The sequence below is a fragment of the Lolium perenne genome, chromosome 3 (genome assembly GCF_019359855.2).
Source record: "Lolium perenne isolate Kyuss_39 chromosome 3, Kyuss_2.0, whole genome shotgun sequence".
Classification (NCBI taxonomy): Eukaryota; Viridiplantae; Streptophyta; class Magnoliopsida; order Poales; family Poaceae; genus Lolium; species Lolium perenne.
The window spans coordinates 71,429,154-71,444,263 of NC_067246.2; the positions used below are offsets into that span (position 1 = coordinate 71,429,154).

At 42.4% G+C, this 15,110-nt stretch overlaps 1 protein-coding gene across 1 annotated transcript; it reads left to right on the top strand.

Annotated features, from left to right (window-relative positions):
• The first annotated feature begins 1,452 nt into the window (after window positions 1-1,452).
• LOC127341542 (uncharacterized) lies at window positions 1,453-13,134 on the top strand. Its single transcript, XM_051367412.2, has 22 exons — window positions 1,453-2,430; window positions 3,600-3,715; window positions 4,331-4,539; window positions 5,118-5,237; window positions 5,321-5,446; window positions 5,525-5,650; window positions 6,163-6,218; window positions 6,328-6,427; window positions 6,502-6,619; window positions 7,131-7,340; window positions 7,436-7,745; window positions 8,669-8,762; window positions 9,411-9,519; window positions 9,620-9,891; window positions 9,979-10,106; window positions 10,289-10,523; window positions 11,021-11,209; window positions 11,290-11,576; window positions 11,664-11,844; window positions 11,931-12,173; window positions 12,323-12,405; window positions 12,541-13,134. Exons 1-22 carry the CDS (start codon window positions 1,610-1,612, stop codon window positions 12,686-12,688), a joined length of 4,281 nt encoding a protein of 1,426 aa, XP_051223372.1. The 5' UTR covers window positions 1,453-1,609; the 3' UTR covers window positions 12,689-13,134.
• The last annotated feature ends 1,976 nt before the right edge of the window (window positions 13,135-15,110 follow it).

Consider the following 15,110-nt stretch of genomic DNA (forward strand, 5'->3'; position numbering starts at 1 on the left):
TCTCATCCATTTCACACAGCCAGAAAGCAGAGAGAGAAATAATTTCAGGCAAGCAGCAGTAGGCCATGTCATCGTGCAGGTGTTCCAAAGCTGGATAAATCGCGTATCACCATCCCGAGGACTCTCCATCCGATGACCCCTACTTCTTCTCCCCCTCGTGAGGATTCCTCCTCCGAGGTACCGTCGAATAGGCAACGACACACACCCTCACCCCAAATCCCTAGCATCGCACCGCGAACCTTTGAAACCCTAACCTGCCAACCTCGTTGTTCCACAACACCTTTGATGTGTTGCCTCATCTCTCTTGCAACCAAAAACATGGATACAAAAACAGTTATGTAATGGTCAGAAATAAGATGGATATTCTTTTTGGGAAGGCTAAAAAAGCCATATATTAACCAAGTTCAATATTACAAGATCATGTGTAACAAAAAGTATAAACATGTCCAAGGGGAATGTCGCCGTTTTCATTGACCAACACATGCCAATGGCGCACCGTGAGACTCTAGGTTGATGGGGCACTTTCTCCGCAATGTGCCAAAGTTGGAGCCATATAGTTGTTAGATTGGGAAGTCATTGGACGTCGCGAGGAGACGCCAACCATCTGTATCATAAAATGTCTACATGAAAAAGAAGACAAAGGGTAGACAAGGAGACCAACCCCAAGTAACCACAAAGAACTTGTTGATGAGACACGAACCCACCAATAACATTGCAAACCACGGCGAGGGCATAATGGATGATGACTCTCCCACGCAGACCGAAGTATTAGATATGGGAAACCAAGCCGCCCCAAGGATGAACACACGGTGATACCAAAACCTAACGAACTAGATCAAGAGTCCCCACACCGAACGCGAAGATCCACGTTCCCCGGGGCCTCGCAGCGTCGAACCGACCAACGAAATCAACCGCCGATGATAAGGGTTGTGCGGCAACTAGGGTTTTCTTTTGGAGGACAAAGTTTCAAGATTTTTCACTTGCAAGAGAACCATCCAATTATTAAATGAAGATGCACTAAAGTTTGGTTTAATGATGATATGAAGACAAGTCAATCTACAATACAAGCCCGTCAAGAGAACTAGTAGACCATGAAAGAATTAATATAATACGGAGTACACCATCTGCAAGGCTTTCAGATTTAGAGAAATCTATGACACTTACTTATTTATGGATAGAGGTATTAGTACATGTCTAACACGATACCATGCATGAAGTATTTCCTTGAAACCATAATAAGGAGAAAAGGTAAAAAAGCAAAAAGGACAAGTAAAAAAACAGCGGTTCTGCACCACTTGTCTCTACCGCAGTCCACACACAAAACAGAACCGCCACCTACACCAACTGTCGCGAATCTCAAAGCACATCCCACCCCTCGTGCGCAGCGCATCCACTCTCTTCCCCTTCCACACTCCCCATCCATTACAGCAGCCAGAAAGGAAAGCAGAGGGGGAGAGAGAAATAAACCCAACTTGCCGCACCAAACCCAACCCACGACTCACCCCGCCGCCCGCCCCCATCCCCATCTCCGGCGACCGCCGCCCGCGCCGCCCAAACCCTAGGCCTGGACCTACCTCCTCACCGCCTCGACTCTGATGCGTCCCACCCCATGGCCCCCCACCCGCGCCTCCGCCTCCTCCCGCTGCTCCTCGCCGTCGCCCTCGGCCTCGGGACTGCCGCCCCCGCCCCGGACGCCTCAGATCGGGCGGACCCGGACCCGTACTCGATCCTAACCTGGCACGACTACTCGCCGCCGTCGCCGCCGCCCCCGCCGCCGGCGCCGGCGGCGCCGGCGGCCACCTGCGCCGACGACCTCCACGGGAAGGGCGACTTCAGCACCACCTGCGAGGTCTCCTCGGAGGTCACCCTCCGCGGCGACATCTACATCGCCGGCAGCGGCAGCCTGGTGCTCAACTCCGGGGCCGCCCTCACCTGCGAGCGCCCCGGGTGCGTCGTCTCCGCCAACCTCTCCGGCGAGGTCCGCATCGGCCGCGGCGTGCGCGTCGTGGCCGGGAAGGTCTCCCTCTCGGCCGCCAACATCACGATCGCCGACACGGTCGTCCTCAACGCCACCGGCCTCGCCGGCGACCCGCCCGACCGCACCAGCGGCGTCCCCACGGGCACGCACGGCGACGGCGGGGGCCACGGCGGCCGCGGCGCCAGCTGCTACGTCAAGGACGGGCAGACGCAGGAGGACTCGTGGGGCGGGGACGCATACGCGTGGTCCGACCTCGAGCACCCGTTTAGCTACGGGAGCAAAGGGGGCTCCACCAGTGTTGAGAAGGACTACGGCGGCGGCGGCGGCGGAATATTGTGGCTCTTTGCCACGGACCTGTTGATGAATGGTACAATGCTTGCCGATGGTGGGGATAGCAGCGAGAAGGGCGGGGGTGGCTCTGGCGGGAGCATCTTCATCAAGGCTGAGACTATGTGAGTTTCTATGAAATGCTTTGCTACCACCATCATGCTTCCTTTCTACTGTTTGGACTGACATACCAACATTTAAGCTATTCATTTAATTGATTAACTTGAAGGATTGTAAACTGTTTCCAAATTGGAGACCATCATCATGAACTCGTTAGGAACTAGTTGGGATTTTAGTACGATGGCAGTGTTTGTATTGTGAGCTATCTAGTTCAAGCGTGCGCACAACATTTACATCCGTTCCAAGCAGGCCCTAGGAGTATGATGGCCGTGTTTGTAGTGTGATCATAACATGTTTTAATGATGCGGGAAGTTAGCAACCACACTAAATTTATTTGTCTTTTAGGGTTGGGGTTGGTGAATTGAAATTTAAGACATACCCATAAGAGATGATGATCTCATGGATTAATTTGAAGATTGGTAAACTGTTTCCAAATCGAAGACTACGACCAATCAACCATGAGCTGGTAGGTCCTGTTGATTACGAACTAGTTGGGCCTTGGGATTTAGGAGTATGTGTTATAATAATGATGAAGGAAGTTAGCAACTACACTAAATTTATTTGGGCTTTCAGGGTTGAGGTTGGTGAATTAAAATGTATGATATACACCTATGCGAAATGAAGATTACCATATGCTTATCTTTTATTGATGATTTTATTCATCACTCACACAATAGGATATACAGTACTTTATTGGCGAAAGAACGTAAACATATACTCAAAATTCTACTAGTGTAATCTGTTTCAAACTAGTGTTGAAAGTTTGTCGCATTGCGATGCTATTAAATGGAAACTTAGTTTGGTTTACCATATAATTAATAATCACTGGATTGACTACATTATTCCATCAAGTGGATCTGAGGGTTATCATTTGCTCGATATATATTGTATTCATCTAGCAAGGATTTTGTACTGATAGTAAGTTTCACATTAACACAACATATACGGTCACGTTCTATACGAGTGACCAGTGAGGAACAAATCTTCAATCTATTGCAGTGCACCTAGCTTCTTTGTATCACAAGTTTCATTTGAATTGAAGAATTTTGGTGTCTTGCCTTTCTTTGTTTAGTAATGTTATTCTGGTTTTCTTGTGGTTCCCTTGATTCTGTTTTTTCAGTATTCCAGTGAGTACTTGCAGGTTTTCCCTCTCTGATCTTTTTGTTGGTGACAGGCATGGCAGTGGCAAAATCAGTGCTTCTGGCGGCAACGGTTTGGCTGGGGGTGGCGGAGGACGGGTTTCGATTAACGTTTTCAGTAGGCATGATGACACCCAGACATTGGTTCATGGTAACTTTTTAAATCTGAATTTCTGATGCACATCTTTTCTTCACAGTTAATCACTTAATTCTTAACCTGCAACTTTTTTTTGGCTCTGTGATGGGCTGCTAGTACAAAGTTGAAGGTTGTACACATTTATAGTTGTATAGTCAAAATCTACCAAATTGATCTGTTTCTATTTTGCCCACCCTGTTATTTTAATTTTTGGGTATATGAAGTTGCTTTCAAAACCTTGCCATGTTTTCATTTTTCTATAGGTGATTTATCAGGGCTATGAGCTCAGTCGGTCCTTAATTTTTTTATGTTGCATTCCTAAATTTTGGTTAATAATTTTGCATTTGTAAGAGATCTGATCACCTGAATTCTCTGCACTGTGGTCCTCAAATACAATAATACGTGTGTATTTTCTGTTCAGTCGTAGAAACATGCTATGCTAGTACTTGTCTATTCCTTTTATACACTTACTCTGAGGTCTTATCATGTTTATTAGATGAAGTGAAGCTCCCAGTTTGAGTAATTTGAACTTCTTAAGTAACTTTCTTACTGATTTAGGGATGAATCTAGTGTCTAGACAACCTTATTGATTTATTTGTGTTTGCATTTAAAGTGTGTCAACTTTGTCAGGTGGACGGAGTTCTGGCTGTCCGGATAATGCTGGAGCTGCTGGAACTCTTTACGATGCAGTACCTAAAAGTCTTGATGTTAGCAACAATAACATGAGTACACAGACTGATACTCTCCTGTTAGAGTTCCCAAATCAGCCACTATGGACAAACGTTAATATCAGGAATAAGGCCAAAGTTGCTGTTCCCTTGCTCTGGAGTCGTGTTCAGGTACACAAGGCATTGCGATGTTATAGTAATACTCCCTCTGTTCCAAATTAAATAATTAATTGACGCACATTTGCGTCAATTAATTTGGAACGGAGGTAGTAGTTAATGTTCTACCAGTTATGGTGTCTTTAGTACAACACTTCCTTATTTAATCTTATTTTTCTTGGCATGGATCCGTTTAGTGTTGACGATAACAGCAAGTGGATTATCCAATGTATTATCTTTTTATCACAAATGCAATGCAGCTCTAGACGCTACTTTGCAACCAAATGGAAGTACTAAGGTTTACATTTGTCATTATCCTCTGTGTTAATATCATGTGAAAAAAGGCACCCTAACATTTAAATTACAGAATGGCCATGTTGAAGTAGTGTTGGGAATCTGCATGTGCTGCGTTGCATTTTTTTTTAAACTCTTTTTCATGACTTTTATCCCGCATTCCCACAAATATATAATCCAAGTTGAGGTTTCTTTATAGTAAGACATTATCTATGGATTTTCTTTTTGTCTTAAAATGGCTCCCATGCTTTTCCAAAGTGCTTGAAAAATAGTCTGGAACCAATTATTTATAATTTCAGGTCCAAGGGCAACTTAGCCTAAAATCTGGTGCTACTCTATCTTTTGGATTGACCCGTTATCCGTACTCGGAGTTTGAACTAATGGCCGAGGAGCTTCTTATGAGTGACTCAACAATCAAGGTAGTTTTATTGTTCTTGTTCGCTGTCTTTCTGGTGCTATTTCACATGTGTCAATCTATACACTATTTTGAACTATTTTTCAGGTGTTCGGTGCGTTGAGAATGTCTGTGAAGATGCTCCTCATGTGGAACTCCAGAATGTCAATTAATGGTGGTGGAGCAGTAGTTGGATCTTCCTTACTGGATGCGAGCAATTTGATAGTTCTAAAGGTCCATTATTGGCCCATTCGCAATGACCGTTATTCCCTTTTGATGCTTTTATTTGACGTTTCTTGTATATTTTGCCAGGAATCATCTGTGATACATTCTACTGCTAATCTTGGAGTTCGCGGTCAAGGACTGCTGAATTTATCTGGAGATGGAGACATGATAGAGGCACCACGCCTTATTTTGTCACTGTTCTACAGCATACGCGTATGATAAATATCTCTGTGCACAACATGTTCTGTTTCTTTGTCTATAACTTTATTGAGTTATTTGTTTGTATATGCATGTTATTTTGGATGTTGACTTTTTAGCCAATCACTGTGGATTCTGGTTATAAGCAACCACCTATAAATTGTTCAATTTTTTTTTCTTTTTTTGTGACATATCCTTGTCATGATATTCAGCTGCAGATGCGTACTTTTCTTTGATGCAGCTTGCATTTTTTGCATATCATATAGCCTTTGCAGTGTTTCCCTACTTTATCCAACCCAATATGCTGGATTTAAATTTGTGTAGTTATAGAGATGTCCTGATTAAGATAGACTATGTTTCCACTCATTCAACTTGGATCCAAAAGTTAATTGTACTTTCGCGACGAGTCCTCTCTGCTGTCTAGTTTTCTCCTGTACATGATTTTGATTTTTAACAAAACTACACTGATTTGATGTTGCATAAGTTACTAACGCAAGAAGTACCCATAACGATTATTTATTTTGTAGGTTGGACCTGGCTCCATTTTACGGGGTCCACTTATAAATGGAAGTAACGGCGATGTGTAAATACTTCAACCTTCAACGTTTGCATTGAGATTTTATTTTGACATATTTCCAGCCCTGATTTTATTTTGCTTCTTAATGAGCTGTTGACTGTCATGCATCTATTAGGTCCCCAAAGCTGAACTGTGAAGACGAGAGCTGTCCTGTAGAAATAATTTATCCACCGGAAGATTGCAATCTGAATTCTTCACTGTCATTTACTCTTCAGGTACTGTTTCTGGTGTGATGTCTCTCAGGCTTCTTTGCTGTTAATATAAAACTTACTACCACTCTCCTCTTTAGGTATGCCGTGTAGAAGATATTGATGTCTGGGGTCTCGTACAAGGCACTGTAGTTCATTTCAATAGGGCAAGAAGTGTTACCGTGCACACATCTGGCACCATCAGCGCAACAGGCTTGGGTAATGTGCTATCTTTCTTTTGTTTGCCAGAATATACAGTTGAGTTTTTGTCCACGGTTATAGGAATTGTTTAATGTCGATGTCTAAGAGTGTGCTTCCAAACATCTCTACTAGTAAAACTACATACATCAAAATTAATGTTTAAGATTCAGCCAGTTTAAGTATTCCAACCGGATAAGCAAAATGTAAGCTGTCGAATTCTGAAATACCCCCTCCCCCCTTCCTGTTTTCCACGCTGTATATCATGTTTGCAGCTTCTTGTTTGGCAAATACAGTGGAACACACTGCTTAAAATTTCTCTGTTTAGTCTACTTTGATAAGCTAGTGTAAACCCCTTTGTAGGAATCAGAAGAACTGTGTATTCCGTTCTTAATGTTCTACTTCATGGTGACTTTATATCGGCATATGTTTTAAACTATTCTTTCATATCAAGATAATCTTTTTTTTGTTGTGTATAGTGCATGAGAGTTTGGCATTTACTCTAAAACTTAAATTCCATTTCTAATTTCAGGATGCAAAAGTGGAATAGGACGGGGAAGATTGTCGAGTAGCGGCTTAAGTGGTGGTGGTGGACACGGTGGTAAAGGGGGAAGCGGTTTTGTTAATGGAAGCCGTGCTGAGGGTGGAACTACATATGGTAATGCTGATTTGCCTTGTGAACTTGGCAGTGGCAGTGGCAATGACACCACAGGGTCTTCCACAGCTGGTGGTGGTATAATAGGTAACACATATATCCATAATTGGCCCATATTTTGTCTTAGAAGCGCTGTAGGTCTTAATAATTGGCCTCTTACATTTTCTGTAACTGCATTTCAGTGTTGGGTTCGTGGGAGTATTCTTTGCCAAGCCTCACGGTCTATGGTACACTAGAATCAGATGGTGGCAGTTCGATCGATGCTGTAACTAATGCCTCTATTGGACCTGGAGGTGGTTCTGGAGGTACAGTTCTTCTATTTGTGCGTTCATTGACCCTAGCAGAGAGTTCCGTCCTTTCAAGTGCTGGAGGCTTTGGAAGAGCTGGCAGTGGTGGTGGAGGAGGGGGAAGGATTCACTTTCATTGGTCTAACATTCCTACTGGAGATGAATATATTCCTGTTGCAGCTATTGAAGGATCAATACTTGCAAGGTCTGATGTGATCTTTTCTCTAATATCACTTCTAATTTTCTGGCTTTCTGGGTGGATTTGAAAAACTACGATATGGGTTACTCTGAATTTGCAGTATGTCTGGTAATTCAGGGCATACCATGATATTAGGAAATTTTATTATTTTCAGTTGTTCACATCCAATCTTGCAATCCCTGGAACATGTATTTGGCTGCTCTTCATCTTTATTCTAATTTAATTATGGTAATGTCACAGGACGATAAGGTCAAAGAAGCTGAATTAGAATTCAAGTTTGTAGTCTGTGTCGTATTTTTCTGAATATTTGAGTTTTGACTCCCTGCAGCCTCCTGACTTGAACAGTATGCAGTATGGATGACTCTTGTTAATAGACTTTTTATTTGCCTATGTATAACTCTAGATAATATTGACTATTTTGCAGAAAATAAGCTGTTATAATTAGTTTAGCTTGTTTCTAGGATGGGTGCTTGAGATTTGAGTGCACTTCACTGTGAGCTTTGTGAGATTGATGGATATATTCTTGGTCTCTGTCAGTTGTAGAGATGTGTTAAGGGGTGCTATGTGGGTGCACACGTGTGATGGCGTTTGTACTGTGCTCTTTGCAGTCGCAAAAACAAGTATGTTTGTTGGTTTGGAGGTACTATAAGATATCAGAAATTTGATCCGTCAGTTTTGGGACATATCAATTTGGGTGTGTTAAAATGAAATTCATGTATTGAAGTATTTTGATTTATCAAGGCGGATGTGTAATTGTGGTTTGTTTCATTATATGCATACTATGATCAAATTCTGAAATTCATGGCTGAGTTGTGAACTTGTGATGTGCATGATGCAATGCAATTTCAGTCGTGCACATTTCCTTTCACCACCAGTCACAAGCAGTAATATATATATTGTTACTATGCTGACTATTTATTCTTGTACAGCGGAGGAATGAGCAATGGGCCAGGATTTCCTGGTGAGAATGGAACAATTACAGGAAGAGCTTGCCCAAAAGGTCTTTATGGTACATTTTGCAAGGTAACATACAAGGATTACGAGTTGACAAGTCGAGCCGAGTTGTCAGGGTACCGACTCATAGACTAGTCGTGACTAGTCTAGACTACTGCTGGACTAGTCGACGTGTACTTCAGCAGTAGCTAGTAGGCAACCAGATAGGATTAAAACCAGCGGAGGGAGGGCGTCGGAATGCTTCTGGCCGCCACCAATCTAGCTTGGAAATAGCTAGTGTTCTAACTTCCCATCCCGCGGGCTGAGAGCCTCACTTATTCATGCCAAAATTGAGTCAATCGACTCAAATACTAAGACTAAACTAGATTAGTCCATGACTAGTCGCTCGACCGCTCGACTCTACAAACTATTCGACAGTCAAGTTAAGACTCATAGACTAGTCGAGCGACTAGTCTAGACTACTCGTTAGACTCATAATCCATATATGTCTTAAACGTGATCCACCCCATGTCTTGTATTTACTTGCGCCAACTTACTCGATTGTTCTGTATCACGATAGTATTATTTAAGTAGTTGGTTAGTCCATATGTCCACCACTATAATTAGCAAGAACACTGCACATTCACATTTGTAGCTGTGTAGTGGTGGCTATATGTCTATGCCAACTGTAGTTTTGTCGTAGTTGCTACTTAATGCGGAGGTGCTTGAAAAATGCAGGAATGCCCTTTGGGAACATACAAGAATGTTACCGGATCTTCGAAATCTCTCTGCTTTGAATGCCCTTCAAGCGAACTCCCTAACCGTGCTGTGTACACAAGTGTGCGAGGTAATTCTTTCTATATGTATATTATGGTGTGATATATAGTGCAACCTAAACATAAGATCACACTGTTACATTTTTGCTGAATATAGCCTACGTTTGACAGGTGGCGCTGCTGAAACTCCATGCCCGTACATATGTGTGTCAGATAGATATCGCATGCCTCACTGTTATACTGCTCTGGAAGAGTTAATATACACTTTTGGTGGACCTTGGTTATTCGGTCTACTTCTTTCAGGCCTTCTTATTTTGTTAGCTCTTGTTTTAAGTGTTGCTCGGATGAAATTTGTTGGCACTGACGAGTTACCTGGGCCAGCACCAACTCAACAGGGGTCGCAAATTGACCACTCCTTCCCTTTTCTGGAATCACTAAATGAGGTAATTTACAGATTGTGCTGCTCCAACTCATACTCAATTTGAATACCATATGAAAGCTGTTTTTACAAAAAAACCAATATGTTGCAGGTCCTGGAAACTAATAGAGCTGAAGAATCGCATGGTCATGTACACAGGATGTATTTCATGGGCCCGAACACCTTCAGTGAACCTTGGCATCTCCCACACACCCCTCCAGAACAGATTACAGAGATTGTGTATGCTTGCTTGTCTTTATGTAGTCCTAGCCACCCTTGAACACATTTAGCCCTTGTCATTTTGTTCAATAGTATCCAGTGTTTTGCTGATTATCTATTACAATTCAAGTACACCTTGGCTGTTGCATGCCCTATTGAAATGACACAACTGATGCTTATTTGTGTCGTCTCTGATTTGTCAGGTACGAGGATGCATTTAATCGATTTGTTGATGAGATAAACACCCTTGCAGCTTATCAGTGGTGGGAAGGATCAGTTTACAGTATCCTCTGTATACTTGCGTACCCATTGGCTTGGTCATGGCAGCAGTGGCGTAGAAGAAAAAAATTACAAAGACTTCGCGAATTTGTCCGCTCTGAGTATGATCATTCATGCTTACGGTCTTGCCGTTCGCGTGCGCTTTATGAAGGTCTCAAGGTCTGTTCCTCTGCATTTCACTATATTTCTGAACAGCAAACTCTAGATGTTTGTGGGGTGATAGTATAAGCTTATCTCTGATCTTTTACTTTGGTAGTCTTAAGAATTATACCATCATAATGCTTTTTGTAAGAAAATTGAAATGAATCGTCACTCGCACTTTGAAACTAGGGTTGGCATGCTTAACTACTGGCAACAAATTTACTCTTAAAGTAGTTATGATGGATGAATAGCCAAACATTGTTAACTTGAACATCAATTTTTAAAATAATCTATAATCAGGAACATTGTGCATAATTTTAGTAATATCAACATGTATTAAATCATTAGAGAGTGATCCTTTTATAAACTATGCGTCTTTAAATAGTTTGAACAGTTTGAAAGTACGTCAATTGTAGTGTTCTTTTTCTCTTTTCCAAACTCAAAGTTCATCATTTGGGCTATAAGGAAGGTGTTGTGATCGAAATTAAGACATCGCCTGTTTCTCCAATCTATAGGTGACTGCAACCCCAGATCTGATGTTGGGATATTTAGATTTCTTCCTTGGGGGTGATGAGAAAAGACCTGATCTTCCACCTAGACTTCGTCAAAGGTTTCCAATGTCCTTGATTTTTGGTGGTGATGGAAGTTACATGGCTCCATTTTCACTACATAGTGACAGTGTGCTCACTAGTCTTCTGAGCCAGGTATGATTTTAAGACCTTTCAAACTGTACCGTTCATGCTCCAAAGCTTTCCTTAGAGCCTGATATTATACCCCATTGCAGGCTGTACCTTCTTCGATATGGCACCGTCTTGTAGCTGGATTGAATGCTCAATTGCGTTTGGTACGACATGGAAATCTCAAAGTAACATTTCTTCCTGTACTTAATTGGCTTGAAACCCATGCAAATCCGGCTTTGGCCGTGAATGGTGTCCGTGTCGATCTTGCCTGGTTCCAAGCTACAACATTGGGGTATTGCCAACTTGGTCTTGTCGTTTATGCTGTTGAAGGAGAACCAGTGACAGCTGAACTTGATGGTAGCCCTAGAATTAAAATTGAGCAGCATTCAATGTGAGTTATTTTTTTTTGTTCGTCCTCAGCACTTTTGACTTTCTTGTTAAGCTTCATTTATTCATAATGTTTTGTTGCATCATGCAGAGTGCAGGACATGCTTGCTGATGCTCAACTAAGCCACTCAAGGGTTAAGGATGCTCTTATGCGCAAGAGGATTACTGGTGGAATTCTAGATAGTAATACCTTAAGGACACTCAAAGACAGAAGGGATCTTCTGTATCCGTTTTCTCTTATCTTGCACAACACTAAACCAGTTGGGCATCAGGTTTTTCTACGCTACCACTTCAACTTATACAATTATTGACTGAATTATGATATTTTGCACTTACATAGTTCTGTTCTTAACTGCAGGATCTTGTTGGCTTAGTAATCTCAATATTACTTCTCGCAGATTTCAGCTTAGTGCTGCTGACATTTCTCCAGCTATATTCATACTCTATGGCTGATGTTCTCTTAGTCTTGTTTGTTCTTCCTCTTGGGATACTATCTCCTTTTCCTGCTGGAATAAATGCTCTTTTTAGTCATGGACCACGCCGCTCAGCAGGCCTTGCTCGCGTATATGCATTGTGGAACATTACTTCACTGGTCAATGTTGTAAGTACTCAAATATTGGAAGACTCTGCAATTGCATTTGCCACTATAATACTATCTGCAATAGTATATCTAGTATTATCTTCTGTATACCGGATTTCACTTCCATTATATCTCCATAGCCCATATAACCTTCTTCCATACATGTTCAGGTTGTGGCTTTGATATGCGGTTTCGTACACTATAAGTCGTCAACCAAAGCACATCCAAGCACGCAGCCATGGAACCTGGGAACGTAAGAATCATTTTCTCTGCTATAATTGCAAACATATATACATTTCTTTTAACTGAGTTCAATTCGGCGCTCAACACATGTTTTGTCTACGTTTTCTTCATCCTCTCATTTCTTCACATTTGGAATCCTACACAGGGATGAAAGTGGCTGGTGGCTGTTTCCGACTGGACTCATCTTGTTGAAATGCATTCAAGCAAGGCTTGTTGATTGGCATGTCAGTAATCTAGAGATACAAGACCGAGCCGTATACAGTAATGACCCGAGCATATTCTGGCAGTCATGACACTAGTGGTAACTGAGGTGCTTCTGGTAGCTTTTTACAACTCGACTTTTTGGGAGTTGATAAAAGAAAAGGAGTGGGGGCAGCACGGCCTTTCTTTATTGACCAGGCCAAAAGAAGCAACTGCAGTGGTTATAGATGCATACTTCCGCGCCCCTCGTTAATCACGTGCAGGCACGCAACCTGTGTTCTGTTGTATATATAAAAGGTGTTCTCGAATCCATTCTTTGTAGGATTTAGACACCATAGAGTTGAAAAGAAATACCCAAGCTAACTGAAGAAGAGGGGGAGGTGTGATTTGTTGTTGTTGCTGTCACTGTTCTTGCGACCTTGCCTCTTGTGTTGAGCTGGGCAAGGCCATCAGTGTGTAACTTTTGTTGTATCTAACTCTAAAACAGGAAACTAACATGCCTCATGGTTTTCATTAACAAATAGCATGGTTGAAATTATCATGATGACCCAACCATGGTCGACAAGACACTCGATGCACTGGTGGACATTTTAATGGCTTCGGATATGATATTGTACGTTGAGATTTCTTAGTTGTTTTTGACAGATGGCTCTGCCGCTCTTAGGTCTCAGAGCCCAGAAAAAAATATGATCAAGTACTGTGTTGTTATGAATCATGGTTTTGGATGCATGCTAACATCCTGGTTCTTCAATTTGGTACTGAATACCGATCTTCCATGAGCGAGAGAAGAGAGAAAAACCAATGAACCAAACCATGCTCTTGGATTCATCTTCTTCTTGTAAACTTTACTGTTTTTATAAGAAAAGAATTGAAAGAAGTCTAAATAAGCCCCATAAGTATCTGGTTTTGGTCGTTAAACCCTCTATGTTTAAACTGGGGCACTTAACCTCCGTATGTTTGCAAAACCGGACAGAGAGCCCCCTCAGCCCGTGTAGGTGGTTTTCATCGATGCTTTCTGGTATGTGGAGACTGGGCAGTTGCCATGGTGGCAAAGTTAGGCTGGCTAGGTACCCCACGAGGGTGACCTGGTTAGACTGAACCATGAACCAGTCTTGTCACGGGTTGGCTCGCCGTCCTTGCTCTCCATCGCAGCCGGGCAAAGATTCCTCATGGACGATCGGCGACATGGTGTGTTGATTGGAGTGGCACCGACGAGCAGGTCAGCAGCCATGGGCGTACCAACAGCACAGCGGCAGGACATAGCAGCACCAGGTGGTAGCATACCTGCTCAGAGAGGAGGCAATAGAAGATCTGTTTGGACAGTGAGCTTGTTCATAAATTTGCTCACAGTAGTACAAAATTTAGTATACATTTGCTTACAACATTCAGAGCAAACGAACTCTGCTATTTCAAGACAAATGAAGCTCGTACGTTACATTACTAATCTTCTTTTCAATGCCACCATCTTGATTGGGATCTAGCACAATATGTACAACATGATCTTGTCAATCTCAGCATCAGTAGACACACAAGGGTACATTGACATGCAGTAGCTTGCTTGCATCCTCAATTCACTAGCCCTTATGCTGTCCACGGCTACTGCAGAGGAATACCGGGGCGGCCGAGGGAATACCGGCGGAGGCCAATACGACTAGGAGCATGTGGTGGCTGGCACTTCGGCGATGGGGGCACGCAGCGGCGGGAGCATGAGCGGGCGGTGACAAGGAGTCGAGGCGCGAACGGGGGCGACATCATTGGCCGGCAGTGGGAGCCGGCGGCGAGCACGTCTTTGGATAGAGCATGCGGGCTGCAACGGCCGGGAGCATATCTTTGGACAGAGCTGGTAGATAGGGGCGGCGACGGTCGGTTTTCCAGGGAGAGAAAGCACAAGGGGAATTTGGACTGAGCTAAACCATGCGATATTTTATGAGGTGTTTAATGCTTATAATTGTTGTTTAAACTAAAGAGCTGTGGATGCCTTTAGATTGGAAAGATGTTATGTTATTTACAGATTTATTTTAAATTTTTATTTACATGGCTAATTTCATTGAGTCAATAGACACAACCTAACCTATTATTTAAGGCTTATCGAAGGCGAGCATGTGTCTTCGGAAGCCAATTCACCGCATCTATCCCACTCGTGGCGGTCCAAACATTTATTTGGGCCGTGTGATTTATTTATACTAGACTTTTGTACTTCTTTGTAATTTGTTTGAAAAGTACAAACTTAAGTACTTCTACTTAATCACATTTGTTTTGCCAAATATTAAGTATGTCATGCTTTATACATTACTAACATCTATCATTGAAAAATAAACACATACAATGCTGAATTATGATTGTGCCAATTTTGCAATAGAAGTTGTTTTTTTAGACAATGTTACTTAAACAATTAAAAAATATTTAATTAAATGTGGGGATAGTTAAAACACAACCGAATATTATGCCTCCATGGATTAATGTATGCACTTGCATAAACTACAGTTTAAATATGTATATGTGTATGTCTTTTTT

Excerpts from the sequence above, each read along its gene's own strand:
- LOC127341542 (XM_051367412.2), top strand. The coding sequence starts at position 1,610 with ATGGCCCCCCACCCGCGCCTCCGCCTCCTCCCGCTGCTCCTCGCCGTC. Across the intron at positions 6,428-6,501 it reads CACTGTCATTTACTCTTCAG|GTATGCCGTGTAGAAGATAT; the intron begins GTACTGTTTCTG and ends TCTCCTCTTTAG. Across the intron at positions 10,107-10,288 it reads GAACAGATTACAGAGATTGT|GTACGAGGATGCATTTAATC; the intron begins GTATGCTTGCTT and ends CTGATTTGTCAG.